Genomic DNA, 13,403 nt, shown 5'->3' on the forward strand with positions numbered 1-13,403 from the left:
TGTTGACCATTTCATTTCATTGCATCAGTATTAATTTATTGACATTATTCAACTTGTTGCCATACTCTTCAATGCCATAATAAATCTCCTGGATTTGACTATGAAACGTGTCATCGTTTACTCCCTCTACTTAGCCTCTTAGTGGAGACTGGCTACCGCTTTTACAGATATTTAGATCCTCATCCAAATCGAAACCAAAAGCTACACCTGTATTTTACAAAATGCAGCTCAAAAGGTATTTAAAGATAAAAACAATTCTCATTAGAGTGCTTAACTAAACAATGTCCATTATGCCAAAAGTGTGCCCACCTTGAAAAATAATAAAACATTTTCATGTCTACCTCACAATTTTAAAGAAACTTTTCTGTTTTTTACTGAACAGTAGTCTGAGAAGCATTGTGCAGTCAAGCTAGTGATTAAATGTTTAACAGTGAAGCGTCAAAGATTGTTTCAAATGTAACACAACTACATACACTCTTAAAAAAAAGGTGCTTCAAAAGGTTTTTCGATGCCATAGAAGAACCTTTTGGTTCCATAAAGAACCTTTAACATCTGAAGAACCTTTCTGTTACAGAGGTTCTTTGTGGCAAAAAAGGTTCTTCAGATAATAAAAAGGTAAGAAAGAGATGGTTCTTTAAAGAACCTTTGACAGAATGGCTCTTTGTGGAACCAAAAATGGTTCTTTTATGGCATCGCTGTGAAGAACCTTTTAAACACAACCTACAATACTGTAACAAAATCACTCCTCCACAATTAGTGTGTGGGCTGTGGAACAAACCTATTCTGTGCCTGATCTAACTGAGTGTGAGTGTAAACAAAACCCACAATGAGAAGCAGGTATACATCTTTTTTAGTCTGCTATTATCTTTTTTCAATGCAAAAAATGAACAATGAACAATTGATACCATCAAATACCTTTCTGCACAGATGGTCCAGAACAGAACCATACTGGCATCAACACCAACAGATTGCTTTCATTGTCACTAAAGTCTAAATGTTATGTCATAAAATTAATTCTGACTAATGCAACCTCACTGTCTGTCTTTAAACTAGTTTACCTCATGTGTGATGCTTTTCATAGACCTAACATGCACCTGTTGCAATGTGTAATTTTTGATGCATTAGATATTTTTGTAAAGATTGGTAGGCTGCATGGGTGATATGTTATAGATGTTGGTAAGAACAAGAGTTTAAAATGAACTCTTTACCCGCCAGCATTTTTTAAATAAGCCGCCAGCCAGCGTCTGCATTTTTTATGCTTTTTACCTAATTTTAATGGCTCCCAGAATATGTTCTTCTTCAAATATATAAACATACAAAATATCAAATGAAAGAACAAAGCCCCTTCTTTTAAACAAAAAAACCCCTGACTTATCCATTTACATTAATGCATTTGGCAGACGCTTTTATCCAAAGCGACTTACATTGCATTATATACATTTTGTTTTTGAGTATGTCCAATCCCTGGGATCGAACATATAACCTTGGCATTGCAGGATCCTATCCTATCTTCATTTGTTCTTTTTTTATCACCTCTAAAATCGGGCTGGGCAAAAAAACAATTGATTAATCGTTTTTTAAAATGCAGTCCATACAATATTGAATAGATTTTTTTCATATTTCCGCAAGTACTGAACATTCATTAACGTGAATTTCCCTTTCCTTTTCCACAAGGGATGTGCACAAATGTTCGAATCGCAATAACTATTTGCATATTATTCAAATATTCGTATTTTACATAAGAATAAAACTGAGTCACCACAAGGTTAAGTTACCGCTAAAGACCTTAGAGTTGTCACGTCTTATTTTACGCTTCTTCACTTCATCTGTAATGATTTTATAATATACAGAAAATATAAAAAATCATTTGTATGTGTTCCTGAATCTTTGTTCACTCAGATCGCAAGCTAGTTTAAATATTTTAAGTTTACACACCGGATGCCCGGATCGCGTTTTATGCTCGGCTCACATCACCATATTAAAATGTTTCAAAACTGGTGAGCCACAGAATTCATTAACATTACTTACATTAGGTATAAAAATACCAACGTAATATTAAATGATTAACAATAATTCATTTATTTCCATAACTTGTTCGGAGCGGTTGTTCTTATAGTAATTTCAAATTTGTTCGTTAAAAATATATTAAGTAATGCTAATTTCAACAACTTGAAACATGAAAATGTACATTTCACTGCAACTAATGTTAATTAATTTGACCTTAACATAAGACTGGCACCTTTATCCATACCTAAAGAGCCTGAATTTTCCTTATAGAAGTTCAAATAGGGTCGTCGCCTTCAAGTTACAGCCTGTAAATAAATTTGCACAGATGCTTTTTTTTGTTTGTTTTAAAACGCGCTGTGATTTCTTACCTTAGTTGAAATAAATAGGCCTATCTTATTTATTGATGCAAATGCAATGCAAAGCTAAACAAGACAGAAACTGACCATGAACGACAAAGAAAACAATATTTATATACTGTGCTGATCAGCAGGAAATATCTTCCTCAGATGACGTCACGTAACAAATATATACCTATATATACTGTACCTACAGTATATACAGGATATAATATTAATGCGTTATGAATATTTAAGGATAATTATAAGCTTGATGTGAAATTGTAACTAAATAAATACGTAACAATTTACATCATTATTAACATGACGAGCTCAAAAATTTGTAATTATCGAAAAATGCCCATCCCTTATTTCCACTAGTTGCACTTTTCTTTTACAACAGGTGGATGTAACAACATTCATTTATTGCTTAATTAACATTAAGGTGGGTGTGGGTGTCTCATCGAATTTAAAATAACCTTCATATAAAAGGCAGCGGTTCACATGATTGCAGCCTCTCTTTACAGCTAATTTTGTGACATTTTGTTGTTTTACTGTATCTTAAATGTAAAATAACCTGATCCTGTTTGATCAAGTTATGCGACTGTTCTGTTTCAATATACCCAAGTTTGTTTAAAGTTTAATATACAGGTTTGTGGCTCTTCATTTCATTTTTTAATTCACCATTGTAATCTGATGTTTACTGATCTTTTTTAGAAATATCTATAGGATTTGTATTTAATCCATAATCATTGACTCAAATCGAGAGCTTGTGAATCGGAATCGAATCGAAACATCAGAATCGATACCCAGCCCTACTCTCAAATATGGGTAGGTTTCTTCAAAAAGACCACATTTTGAACAAAAACATTTTTATAAAAGACCATGCACTGATTCAGAACAGTGCTACAAACATACACAGAGTATTTACTGCTTTCGGATCCGTATATGATGTACTATTTTATAAAATGGGAAACAGCGCCAACTACTGCATAATAGCGGAAACACGGATTGCCATAAAATCTCCTCTTTGGCAGGGAAGTGCTGTCTCTTAATTGACAAGATAACTCATCATTGGTGGGAAAAGAGTCAAATACTGTCAGATTTGTGGCTTCAGTTCTGTTGTGTTTTTAAACCCCAAAAAGGCATACCTGTGTTGATTGAACTGCAGTAGATGAGAGAACAGAAAAGAAGAGCAGATCCACATGCAAAAATACACAGAATCAACACCAATATGTGTAAAGATGAGAAACCTGTAACACACACATCAGTTTTTATAAGCCTTAAATGGGATAAGGTAATATTTTTTATCACTGTTTCTTATAGAAGACAATTTTGCAACATTTGCATAGCAATTAATTTATTAACTCAATGGTTTGGGAATCCAACACCATATTTTTTGTTGTTGTTGGCTCACCCAGTTGTTCCAGTATTACAGTCGTGTTGGCAGAAAGTGGTCCAGCAAACACATGACACATGTAAAGTCCTATATCTTCAGTTCTGACTCTCTTCAGTCTGAGAGAGAAGTTTCCTCTGTGGATTTCATCAATGAAGAACTCAACTCTGTCTCTGTATAGCTCATCTGATGAATCTAAAAAAAAATAATTGATTTAATAGAGCAGAACTGTGATGTGTTCATCTTTAACTCTTTTCTTCCATGAAACCTCTTCAATGTGTTCAGGTGGGATGTGAGAGTCCACAGAGCAGTTCAGAGTCACGTCATCACCCACATACACAGATAAAGACTGATCTGATCCTGACACTATCAATCGCTCTGAAAACATATCAAGTAAAACATAAAACTATTTCTAAAATTCTATTAAACATGATGTGAAGAACTCATGAGATCAAACTCACCAACATCTTTAATTTCCACCACAGTTTCACCAGACTCGTGTCCACTGTGAACTGTACATGTGTATTGTCCTTCATCTTCAGACGTCACATTCTTCATCAGGAGAGAGAAGTTTCCATGTTTGATGTTCTCAGTGAAGAAATGTGCTCTGCCAAAAAAATCCTCATGTTGGACTTCTGGTCTAATATCTCCATCGTGATACAGATGAATCAGAATCTCTGAGTCTGATCTCTTCCATTGCACCTCCAGATCCTCCAGTGATGAGAGTGAATCAACAGAACAGGGCAGAAGAACTGAACCTCCCAGAGGAACAACCAGAGGACCTGACGGACCCTTCACTGTGAACCCTAAAAAGTAAAATATTATTAATAGATAAAACATTACTAATATATTATTAAAGGGATAGTTCACCAAAAACTGAAAATTCTGTTTGGTTACTGACATTCTTCCAAATATCTTCCTTTGTGTTTAGCGAAACAAATAAATGTATACAGGTTTGGAACAACCTAAGTGTGAGTAAATGACGACAGACTTTTCTTTTTGGGGTGAACTATCCCTTTAAGATGGGCGAAGGAAACTCAATTTTCATACTCACTTTAGTTCATGTCTAAAAGGGCGACATTTATAACGCAATTCCTCCACATTTGGCCTAAGCCCAGCCTTTGTTTAAGCTGTCAAACTAAAAATAACTGAAAATGCTGATACTGTCAATTTAGGACAAACTGAAGGCAGCTGAAAACGATGCCAAGGTGCTGAAGAGTATATTTTCGGAATATACTTAATATTATATTGTTTTTATCAACACTTTAAATAACTATACAGGTCCAAGAATGTACATACAACAGCATTTAAAGTAGGGCTGTGCAAAAATATCGATACATGTAGCTATCGCAATTTTTTTCCCAATAGTGTATCGATAGTGATACCTCTACTATCGATATTTTTTTTAAATCATGTCATATACATACGGCCAAAAGTAAGTGGAAGCGAGCATGGCGAAAAATATAAGAACGTTTGTAGCTCACAGAGCTGATGTGTGGGTGTGCTTTGCTTTTCAAAATAAGTGATGGAGTAATGAGTTATATCAAATAATGCTGTTTGTAGGCTTCGCAAGTCATGACACAAGTCACTTGGCTACTGCCGTGCATTAGACAGAAAGTTTATTAAGAAAAGTAACAATGACATTTATTGTGCTTTCACGGATGTGACACCAGCACATTTACAGCACGGATGAACCAGGGGTTTAAACTGCCCATGTTCAGTGTTTTAACTGTAATCAGGGCTAGGGCTGTCACGATTATTAAATAATCGTCTCATCGCGATTGTTTGACCTCATCGCGATGGTTTCAGATCATCGCAATTATTGCACATCTCTATAGAAGACACTAGGGGGAGCTGTAGTGCATCTGCATATTGCATATTTTAGTGTATATATTGTTACTAAAGCATGGTAATACTTGTCAAATGTACCACCACAACACAATCACTTAAAAAAAAAAACTAAAACATACAAATTACCTGCAGTACAATTCAATATTATTTAAGCAAATCTCAGTGTGAAAACCAGTCTACCAAAATTTCATTAACATAGAAATGAACTTTTATTGTAGTCTTGCAAGTGAGAAAAAAACAGACTAGAAGCTTTTCTATGACTGATAGTATTTTAATGGTGGCTTCAATTCACACCTGATCAATTTACTTAATTTACAAGTATTTGGCGGTTGTATTATTGACAGGTAAAAGCCTAAACCTTAAATATATGATGACCCAATTTTTTCCGATGTATTTCCAATAAAAAACATAGTCTTGTATTCAGAACAATATGGTCGTTTCAATCGCTGAATCAAAAATGTATGAGAATTAAATGTCAAAGCTCAAAAACAGACAATTAATCGTCATAATCGCCAAAGCCCTAAAACAGACTATTAATCGTCATAATCGCAATGATTTATTAGACAATTAATCGTCAGTCAAATTTCATAATCGTGACAGCCCTAATCAGGGCTCGACATTAACGCTTGTCCGGGACAAGTAAATGTTTTGTATGGGCAAGTGAGAGAGAATTTTACTTGCCCGACCGGACAAGTAACTTGAAAAAAAAGAACAGTGCGACATATATGTAGAATAATAAGAATATATGCATTAGACAGAGCTGCGTGTTTGTCGTGGTTGTGCTTATTTGTGTGTGACAATAATCAATGCGCACCGCACAGAGTCCACGCGGACGCGGAATCCTGTTATTTCAATGTCATCTGGCTGTTCTGTGTGTCTGAGTGAATTATGTGCACACTTTAACATACAACACGAGTGATGGTCGAGGATTTATCTGCGTCTGCACTGTATGAGGATATGAACACATGAACTTCATCTCCAGAGTTGCTCTGAGAGTTTACTTTACGAGGGTTTCAGTGTTTGAGTGAAGCTATCTGCAAACAGGCGTCTTCCCAAAGACCCGTCAAAATAAAAGTCCCCTTAAATTGAACACTCAAACAAAAAATACTGTAGTGTACTATTGAAAATTGAAGTGCCCTTGTAGTAAATTGATAAACACTGTATACTATAGTAAAGTTCAAAAACAATATAGTAGGAATTTTACTGCAGTTTACTATAGTAAATACTATAGTAGATATGTTATTATCCCCCATTTTCTGTAAAATAGTCTTTATTTTATATATGCACAATTTAGAATATTTTAGACTGTAAATCGTATTATATTGTATTGTCATTGTGTTGAATGTCTGTACTAGAAGCTTCCAACACCAAAGAAAATTCCTTGTGTGTGCAAGCACACTTGGCAATAAAGCTCTTCTGATTCTGATTCTGATTCTGATAGTAAATACTATTGTAACCTACAGTAATTTATGTGGACAAATATACCACTATTGTATAGTAAAAAAGGAAAAACACAGAATTTAGAAATATTAAAACAAATTTAGGTAATCTAAAAATGCTATGGCCCTAATTTATCCATCTGTATGTAAACATTAATGTCTTTTGTCAGTCATCTGCCTATTCATGTTGAACTACACTTGCACATTTCTGCCTGTGCTACCAAACTTTAAACCTCTGTAGCACCAGTGCTATGTGCAAAAAAACGTTAATTTACAGCCTTAACACTAATAATAATCACTGCTTGCCATTGTTTTATAGCAGTCACAGAGAGTGGCACTCACTAAATCCTTGGTGTTTCGAGTCTGACGTCATCACCCAAATGTGTTTTTTCGTCAATTTTAACAATCATAGGTAGTTTAGATGGTTAGAGTAAGGTTAGGGTGTGGGTTAGGGTAAAGGTTTCGTAAGACTTGAAACACCAAAGATTTACTCAAAACCAACAAGCCACACCCACGGATCTGACTCGAAACACCAAGGATTAAGTGAGTGCCCACAGAGAGTAGGCCTATAACCAAATTCAGGCGGCCAAAGCGGACACTAGTTAAAATGCTTAGAAGCAAACTTGACCAATCTAAATCCAAAACAATTATATTGATTATATTATATTATACCACGGGGCTGTTGAATGCTTCATTCTGATTGGCTGACGAACGTTCGACGGGTGTGCATTATTTTTCAGTTAAACGCACACCTATGAAGGTGTTCCAGGTCTGCTGACCGCATTACAGTTCCATATCACTTCGCCAAGTTTAGCCTACTGTCCACCAGTGAATACGTATCTAACAACAGACAAAGTGACAGGCAAATTCCATTGTCTGAGAAGAAATAACTATTAATATTTATGGACAGCATGAACATTTGAACAACAATGGCGAGAGCACTGTACAGGACTGTTCAGANCTGAACCTCCCAGAGGAACAACCAGAGGACCTGACGGACCCTTCACTGTGAACCCTAAAAAGTAAAATATTATTAATAGATAAAACATTACTAATATATTATTAAAGGGATAGTTCACCAAAAACTGAAAATTCTGTTTGGTTACTGACGTTATTCCAAATATCTTCCTTTGTGTTAAGCAGAACCAAGAAATTTATTCAGGTTTAGAACAACCTGAGGGTAAATGATGACAGAATTTTCTTTTTTGGGTGAACTATCCCTTTAAGATGGGAGAAGGAAACTCAATTTTCATACTCTGGCCTAAGCCCAGCCTTTGTTTAAGCTGTCAAACTAAAAATGACTGAAAATGCTGATACTGTCAATTTAGGACAAACTGAAGGCAGCTGAAAACGATGCCAAGGTGCTGAAGAGTATATTTTCGGAATATACTTAATATTATATTGTTTTTATCAACACTTTAAATAACTATGCAGGTTCAAGAATGTACATACAACATAATTTAAAGCACCAATACATTATATTGATTCTATAGCTAAAAATATTGTGCAAAAAGTACTCTCTGTGCACGAATTTCCATTAGTCCGTGATAAACCATCGAACAGTACAAATAGAAAAGTTCTGGTAAAATAGATGTTACTTACCGTCACTAAACCCCAGAAATACTGATATGAAAATACAGCAAAGCAGGTACATCTTAAAATATCTAAAAGACCAAACAATCATGTAAAAAATCAATGTCATAAAACGTTTATGAGCAGACGCATAGCCCACATATCAACGGACGATCTTTACTTTCACTTTTGAGTTTGTGGTTGGGGGCTGGGTCTTATGGGGGAATTTTGCACCGTCTATATGGCTGGGTGACCTGCGTAGTACACACAGCACCAGTGAGCCTCTGATCAAACGTAAAATCGAGAGAAAATACATTTTACACTTAATTTAACAAGTTATCAAAAAGCATCCAAAAACTACTATTACCACAATGCATTGATGCGCTACACTTCCGCTAGTGTTTTACGTGAAGTAGCACGGAGGAAAATTTCGCCTGCTTTTGTAAATATTTAACAAATTATGAGAATAAAGTGTAACCGGTTTTATTTGAATTCAACCGTGGCCACTGAGAAACTCAAAACTACCCAATAATATAATTTTAGGTTTTTCTTATTTCAAACTTCACATATATAAACATAGATGACATTGTTCAGGCAGTAATCCAGACAGCCTTCTTCAGCAGACGACAGGGGTCCTGTAACGACACGGCAGAGTGAGGTTTAATGTCTGATCTGAGATCAGTTATTCCGATCCTCATCTAACGGTTAAGATTAGACTTTGGGACTCTGAAACTGACCTAAAACTGGTCTTTTATATCATTTTAAAGATGGCAGCCTCCGTCGGTCGTTTATTGAAACCTTGGACATCGAGGTAAATATGATTTGTTGCATTCATTCCGAATTTAAATTATATGGTTACAACTGATATGTTTTGGTACAATATATCTGTGTTGTTTTCTTATACATCTCTCTTAGTCTGTGTTTCGTGAGATGGAGTCGGTATAAACCATACTATCTGGATCCTGATCCCAGTAAAGATGCTCACAGTGTTCCAGAATCAGATCTCAGTCCTGAACAGAAAGAGTTAAGAGAACTCAAAACAGTGAGACCAATAAAAGCTGCTTTATCAAGCGCCACCAGCTCTCCTTTCGAAGAACCTGTGATCAGGTAAATAACATTAATAGCAGTACATGTGATGACAGCTTTATATTCTCTCTTTATATATGATTTAACACGTGGATGATCTGTTTTACTCCTCAACAGCAAGTTTATTAACATGATGATGCAGGATGGGAATAAAATCCTTGCTAGAGGAATCGTGACACAGGTTTGGATGTAATCACAATTTACATGACTGTAACACAATGTCTGATGTGATTTAATGCTGGATATGATTCTGTTCTGTTTCATACCTGTTTAGACACTGGAGACCATGAAGAGGAGACAGGTGGAGAAATATCACAAATCTCCTCCAAACAAGAGAGAAGACATTGAGTGTAATCCGTACGCCATCTTCCATCAGGCCCTAGAAAACTGCAAACCCATCATTGGTCTGGCCAGCATTCAGAAAGGAGGAAAGTTCTACCAGGTTAGAGTATTCATGATTTAACACATGACTGAAAATTACATTTACACAATTCACTGTACAAATACTTTTCAGGTAATAGTTCGTTCAGAAATTAAATTGTGTCGTTATGTACATCTCGTATCATTCCAAACCTTCATGACTTTCTTTTGTAGAACAGAAAGGACATTTTGAATGTTGTTGCTTTTTCCTAAAACAAATCTGAATTTATAGTCCAACAATGACAAAAACAGCAACATAACAGTAACCCACCACACAATAAAATCCCGAGACTTACAGTCATTTGTTTATCCCGCAGGTGCCCGTCCCGCTCACAGATAACCGAAAGCGTTTTCTGGCCATGAAGTGGATGATCACAGAATGCAGAGACAACAAACACCGTCGCACACACATGTATGAAAAACTCTCACAGGAGCTGCTGGCTGCCTTCTCTAATGAAGGAAACGTAGTGAAGCGCAAGCACGACCTTCACAAGATGGCCGAAGCCAACCGGGCATACGCTCACTACCGCTGGTGGTAGAGAGAGAGGGATGATCTAGACACGTAGACAATGGACATTCTCACTTCTCACTAGCTGCATCAAGAATTCTGGTGGACACAGATCGAGATAAAATAAAAGAGACACTACAGTGTACATGCAGGTTGTCTTTATATAAAAAAATAAAAAGTGAAAGTTATCGAAGACTGACAATGCTGTCTACTGTGTAGTAAAATAAAGACAACTGATCAAAGACATTTTTATTTGAAAAAAGTTAATACTTTCAAATCTGAATCTTTTCTACACCAAACACAAATAAGAAATGTGCTATTCATTCACCCTCATGTATATGAAATCCACACGACTTTCTACTGTCAAAAACAAAATGAGTAATTCATATCAAAATATCCAGGCTGCAATGAAAGTCAATGTTCACAAACAAATCACATAAGATTTGTAATGGCTATCGACAAATTTCAGTTTGTTCACCACAAAAAAGTCAAACGGAACTACACGTTACTGTGACAGCTCTAGTTTTCCATTCACTTCAATTGTTTAAAACCGTTAGCAAACATTTATTTCACAGAAGAAAGTCATGAAGTTTTATTTACATGAAGATGAATATGTGACGAAAGAAGACTTCTTAATGTATATTTACAACTGTTAAGAAAATGTTTAAGAAAGTGTCTATTTCCAGTGGATTAACAGCCACCTGATGAAAACCTACTGGACTGAAACCTAATTACTAAATCAAATAAAATAGTGACAGTATGCAAATGTCTTACATTTATTATGATGTCTCATGTGTTTTTATACAAAGTACAAAATATTCCTGAAGCATGTACTGTATCTGAATGTTGAACCACATTGATGGGTCTGTGGTTCTGATTAACTATTGTTGACATACTGTATAATAACTCCAAAAACAGCAGATATTAATACCTTCATCTTCTTGGCATCAGGGGCGGTGCTACGGGTTGGCCTGGGCGAGATTGACAGCTGACCCACCTAGTCATTACACTCTATGTTAACAGTGTACCAGTATTTTAAAGTAATTTCTTATAATACAGTGACGCGATCACATTTGAGTAACAGGCAAACTAGAGTGTATAAACTCAAAACACTTAAATGAATATTAGCAGTCTGAGTGCACAAAACAGATAAACGCACAGATATACATTTTCATGTTTAACATATATTAAAGTCGCAAAAAAAGTACGGATAAACGTAAGTAGCTTTAAATGACACAAGCCCGTTATAATACAATGGGATTTAATTGTAGGGGAAATTGCTTTACCCAGCGGTGACGTAGTTTCCGACTCTATGGCAGCCCTTCTGTTGAGTGCAGATTGTGTGCTACATTACTGCAGTGTCTGAATTTACTCTTCTCTCTTTGCTATTCAATATAAAAGCTGGAAAATTCTGCACTTTTTGTCTGTTTGCCATTTAGTTGTTAAATGTTGACAACTTTATGTGTTCATTTCAGATAAGATGGACGTGAACAATGGACAGAAGACTTTCACGTGTCAGCAGTGTGAAAAGAGTTTCCCAAGAAAAAGTAACCTGGAGACACACATGAGAACTCACACCGGAGAGAAACCTTTCACGTGCCTTCCGTGTGGACAGGGTTTCGCAAGTAAAGGTAACCTTGGGAAACACCTGACAGTTCACAGCGAAAAGAAACCCTTCATGTGTCAGCAGTGTGGAAAGAGTTTCACATGTAAAAGTAACCTGGAGACACACATGAGAACTCACACCGGAGAGAAACATTTCACGTGTCATCTGTGTGGAAAGAGCTTCACATCTGACAATCACCTAAAGAGACACTTGAGAATTCACACCGGAGAGAAACCTCACGCATGTCAGCATTGTGGAAAGAGTTTCAAATATACCAATAACCTGAAGAAACACTTGAGAATGCACACTGGGGAGAAACCATTTACATGTCGACTGTGTGAAAAGAGTTTCACAAGGGAAGGTAACCTTCAGGTACACATGAGAACTCACATTGGAGAGAAACCTTAATCATTGTTTAATAAGTGTGATCCTGTGATTTTACCAAAGCACATGTACTCTTCTAGTCGTGAGTGTCTTTAAACAATACTGTAACATAATGCAGGCGTCTGCATGGACGAAATGCACCTATTCAAATGGTAGAGCTTGTTTTGTCTGTTTTTCAACATCTGGTTGTTTTGTCTCTGATTGTTTTACACATACGTAGTTTCAAGTTTCAGACAAATTTGATTCAAATATTAAGATTAACTTCTTTATCACTAACATGTTTATCACTTGTATTGTACAATAGTTCTGTTCTGGACATTGTCCAAAAAAAAGATTTTCCGAGACTTGATTTTTGATATTTGTTTTAATTGAAAAAAATAAAAATGAAATGTGTGTGGGATTTTTTTAATCGGTTTGTAACGGTTTATGTACACAAAGCAGTGGGTTTGGTCAAATTCAGGTGCTTTGTGAAGGCTAAAATGAAATGAAATTTGTACATGTAATGTTTCATAAAAAAAAAAAGACTTATTTATTTCTCTTTGGCTTTATTCATCATGTGTGTCTTTGTAACCCTTTGAATGTGACATTTCAGCATGTGACTACTTAATCTGACATGAACAACACACACTACAGATCTCACTCTCTCTCATTTTTCAATTTCAAGGTACTTTATTGGCATGATTGCGTGTTTTTACAATATTGCCAAAGCATTGAACAAAACAAAAGACATGCAATAAGTACAAACAGAGTAATTTTTTTAAAAGGTGCTAAGTAAGGGATAAATATAGAATGCAATATA

At 35.7% G+C, this 13,403-nt stretch overlaps 2 protein-coding genes and 1 pseudogene across 2 annotated transcripts; 2 read left to right on the forward strand and 1 right to left on the reverse strand.

The window, feature by feature from the left end:
• Window positions 1-2,912: 2,912 nt before the first annotated feature.
• LOC130567210 (butyrophilin-like protein 2) lies at window positions 2,913-8,904 on the reverse strand (annotated as a pseudogene).
• Window positions 8,905-9,306: 402 nt separating this feature from the next.
• Window positions 9,307-11,379, forward strand: LOC130567114 (28S ribosomal protein S7, mitochondrial-like). The gene is made up of 5 exons (XM_057355028.1): window positions 9,307-9,411; window positions 9,516-9,707; window positions 9,804-9,867; window positions 9,961-10,128; window positions 10,424-11,379. The coding sequence occupies exons 1-5, from the start codon at window positions 9,368-9,370 to the stop codon at window positions 10,643-10,645; spliced, it is 690 nt and encodes a 229-aa protein (XP_057211011.1). The 5' UTR covers window positions 9,307-9,367; the 3' UTR covers window positions 10,646-11,379.
• Window positions 11,380-12,094: 715 nt separating this feature from the next.
• On the forward strand, window positions 12,095-12,628 carry LOC130566870 (gastrula zinc finger protein XlCGF8.2DB-like). Its single transcript, XM_057354683.1, has one exon. It carries the CDS (start codon window positions 12,095-12,097, stop codon window positions 12,626-12,628), a length of 534 nt encoding a protein of 177 aa, XP_057210666.1.
• The last annotated feature ends 775 nt before the right edge of the window (window positions 12,629-13,403 follow it).

This window comes from Triplophysa rosa, linkage group LG16, assembly GCF_024868665.1.
Source record: "Triplophysa rosa linkage group LG16, Trosa_1v2, whole genome shotgun sequence".
Classification (NCBI taxonomy): Eukaryota; Metazoa; Chordata; class Actinopteri; order Cypriniformes; family Nemacheilidae; genus Triplophysa; species Triplophysa rosa.